At 34.0% G+C, this 3567-nt stretch overlaps 1 protein-coding gene across 2 annotated transcripts; it reads left to right on the forward strand.

The window, feature by feature from the left end:
- Positions 1-439: 439 nt before the first annotated feature.
- On the forward strand, positions 440-2743 carry LOC115990485. 2 transcript variants are annotated; one of them, XM_031114313.1, is made up of 4 exons: positions 440-697; positions 1269-1457; positions 1539-1602; positions 1885-2743. In XM_031114313.1, exons 2-4 carry the CDS (start codon positions 1300-1302, stop codon positions 2194-2196), a joined length of 534 nt encoding a protein of 177 aa, XP_030970173.1. In that variant the 5' UTR covers positions 440-697; positions 1269-1299; the 3' UTR covers positions 2197-2743. The 2 variants fall into 2 exon arrangements, with proteins under 2 accessions (XP_030970173.1, XP_030970178.1); XM_031114318.1 differs by having other exon boundaries at positions 469-808.
- The last annotated feature ends 824 nt before the right edge of the window (positions 2744-3567 follow it).

The following is a 3567-nucleotide window of genomic DNA, read 5'->3' on the forward strand; positions in this document are numbered from 1 at the left end:
GTTTTGTGAAATGTTACAAACCTGACAACTCTTGTTAGGCCAATAACACTTTTACAATAAACTTTGAATGACAGGCTATTATAAGTAAGTAAAAATTTATTAGTAATATATTCAAATTATAATCAATACCAACTAACCCTACCAGTATTTATTGCAGAAGTCTCCTTATCTTAAAATTACTAAAAAAAAATTAGGAACAATATTAGAGATAAATTTTTTTTTTTTTTTACAAACAGCTGATTTGATAAATAGTTATTAGTAAATGAAAAAGTGATGTTAATAGGGGACGGGCCAAAATAAAAACTAATGAAAAGTTAGTCATATCAAAAATGTTTGTAAAAATATTATAAAATAGTTTATAAACGTAACATTACTTAAAAAGAAAAATATATTAAATTTTCCGAAATAAAAATATCAAAGCCCAATCAGACCACACACTCGCGCAAAAATAACACTTTTGCTTTTCCTATCTCTTTTTATAATAAATTCTGTTGGGTCTTATTTTAATATCTCTCTGATGCTCTGGTGCAGGCTTTGTGGGCTCAATTCTATAAATCAGCTTCAACCACTTCTTGCCTATCCTTCTTTTCTTTTCTCTCTGCCTTAATTTAACTACAAAATTTTAGTTACTGTTATTATATGCTTTTTGAGAGAGTCCTCCAAAGGAGGAGACCTGTGTACAGTTTAGCTTATTAAGGTACGTTTCTCTTTCTTTTTCTCCTCCTGTTAGGCTTTTTTGTTGCTTTTGTCGTGGATCTTAAATTTGATCATGGTGGAGGCTCGAGCTTTTCTTCCAGATCTCTGCAAGGCAAGGCAAAACCCATCATTTTTAGCTTTTCTTTTCTCCATAAATCAAAATTGGTTTCACAACACCTTTATTTCTAGAGCTTTTTAGAAGATCCATGCATAATTTTTTTTTTTTTTTTAAATCCTGAGTTTTTCTTCTCTGATCGTAATTCATAAGCTTATGGATATTATTATTATTATTTTCTATTTTTATTATTTTTGTGGACGGTGTCAAAACTCTGTAGCTGGCAATTGAGTTAGCCTAATCTATAATTAAATAAATAATTAGTTAATTAATATGTGTTTGACCAGATCTTGAATAACAAATTTAGAGCCATTCATATATATACTATATATGTTATGCACGTTTCCTAGATCTGCTAAAACAAACAAACAATTTCAATTTTTAGTTTCTCTCTTAACAATTTTTTTTTTTTCCTTATCTTTTTCGTATGTATTTGTGCTGTTAATGTTATGAACAGGCTTTTAGATTTTTGTCCGTGAATAAAAATAATGAACCACTGTGCGATCCAACAAAACGCGTTCTCAACACGTGAAGAGATTCGGAGCTCCGTTTCAGTTCCAATCTGCCCCAAACCTCGCCGCCTCGGTCTCTTGAATCCCACCACCTTCAACGACTACCCCGTCAGATCCCTTAGATGGCAGCTCAGGTAATTTTCCACAAATCTCATACCCCTTGTCTTGTCTCTCTCTCTGTAATTTTCTTAATTGGGGTTCTAATTAATTTCCAGCCACCAAACTGAGCTTTGCGATTCAAAAGCAGGGACTGATCTTTTGGATATCATCCTCACAAAGGTATGTATGCTTTTTTTTTTTTTTTTTTTGGGCAAAGCATGTTAGGTCTTGATTTAAAAAAAAAAAAAAAAAAAAAAATTAATATATTGATTCTAGGCATAGAGTGCATGATCTGTATTTAAATTAATTGTCACTCAAAACCAAAACGAATTTAACATGGCACCATAATCAACAGGGACATTTCAACCTTCCATAAAAAATTAAAAATTAAAAAAAATCATTAAGCGCGTGTTTATTTATTTTTATTATTTGTATGTGTAATTAATGTGAAATTTGTTACAGGGTGGTTGTGGTGTGGAACAAGGTCCACCACCGGTAAGCTCGTCGCCCCCATTTTTTTGCGGGTCGCCGCCGAGCAGAGTAGCTAACCCATTAATTCAGGATGCTCGATTTGGGGACGAGAAGCTCATCCTACACTCACCTTTGTCCCCAATTCCAACACCCATTTCGTCTGGCCTATCATTGTCCTCTCCAACCTCAAGGAAAGGAGGCTGTAATCGGTCTAATTTTGGGAACAAACCTGTGGTGAGGGTTGAGGGGTTCGATTGTCTTGACAGGGATCGGCGAAATTGCAGCATCCCTGCTCTTGCTTAGAACCCCTCTTGAGTTAAAATCAAACAACAAAGAGTACATATAGTAATGAAATGTGAAGCAGAGCAATGACAGAAGTTACACAAACAAGTTAATAGAGAGAGCAGCATGAGATGAATTTTGAATTTCTCAAGAGAGGGAGAAAAAGAGGGAGAGATCCTTTTTGCCTTTGGTGTAAATATGTTTAAAAAAGGGTCTTATGTAAATTGTAGTGATTGTTGTGTCCTTTGTAAGTAGATTGAGATGGTTAACCAAATAAGGGAAAGAGAGTTTCTAAGGTATTAGGGGGTTGGTTTGGATTGGGCAAAACAATCTTTGACCACTCTTGTCTTGTAAGTAAAAAAATGAGTGTAATTTTCCATTTTCAATTTCTTCTTTGGGGGTCTTTTGAAGTTTAAAGTTTAAAGTCATTTAAGAGCGGCTTTTGAGGGGAAACTTGTACAAAATGAAGTTGCTGTTGAGTCATCAAAGTAGTCATTTTTCGCTGTAAAGATTGGTATTTGGTACCACCTGTGTTCTGAGTTTATCTTTTTATGTTCTGATTTCTTGTCGTTTGGTTGTTTCTCCTTTTTTCAGTTTACTTTCGAATTCGAATATCAGAAAGTGATTTTGTGTGATGTAGAAATGTTGCCTGTTGTTCACGCCAATATGAAAAAAAAAAAAAGTTCTGCCGATTCTATTCAAGTATAACTTTCTACGACATGCTCAAAGACTCGAATTTTTGTGATCATCGTATGACGTTTGTCTCCATTGATAATCCTGGGACTATATTCGGTAGAATGAGAATGATGTTCTCTCATCTCCGTGCGAGTTCTTGTTGTAGCCACAAGATGTTTTCTCATCTCTGTGCGAGTTCTTGTTGCTAGTGGCTACGACTTTTTTTTTTTTTTTTTTTTGAGAATACTAAATGTTTTTGACACACATGGGAAGAGGGAAGAAGATTTTTAAAGAAAATTATAGTAATGTATATCCAAAAGGACCTCTAGTGACTACAACTTGGTTGGGGAAGATGGTTGAGTTTAGTAACCAAACCTTTTGATTCAACCAAATAATGGTAGTCCATTCACATGGAGGGTGATTGGTGTCAACTCAAAAAGGATATCATGTAATATGTACTAGATTATGCTGAGGTTTAAAAGCATGATTGGTTAGATAATGGTTAAATTTTCAAAGGCCAATTACTTAGTAGGGCTCTTTACGAGTTCAATCAAATATTTAATAGGTTAAAGGTTGACCCTTCACGCATGGATTGAGGGTAAGAACTTTTCTTTGAATCTTTCTGTGAGACTTTAAAAGCATGATGTTTTAGATAATGACTAAAATTTCCAAGATTAATGGCTTCTTTTTTTTTTTTGGGTGTGTGTTCTTTTTTGA

Source organism: Quercus lobata, chromosome 1, assembly GCF_001633185.2.
Source record: "Quercus lobata isolate SW786 chromosome 1, ValleyOak3.0 Primary Assembly, whole genome shotgun sequence".
NCBI lineage: Eukaryota > Viridiplantae > Streptophyta > Magnoliopsida > Fagales > Fagaceae > Quercus > Quercus lobata.

Excerpts from the sequence above, each read along its gene's own strand:
- LOC115990485 (XM_031114313.1), top strand. The coding sequence starts at position 1,300 with ATGAACCACTGTGCGATCCAACAAAACGCGTTCTCAACACGTGAAGAG. Across the intron at positions 1,458-1,538 it reads TCCCTTAGATGGCAGCTCAG|CCACCAAACTGAGCTTTGCG; the intron begins GTAATTTTCCAC and ends ATTAATTTCCAG. Across the intron at positions 1,603-1,884 it reads TGGATATCATCCTCACAAAG|GGTGGTTGTGGTGTGGAACA; the intron begins GTATGTATGCTT and ends AATTTGTTACAG.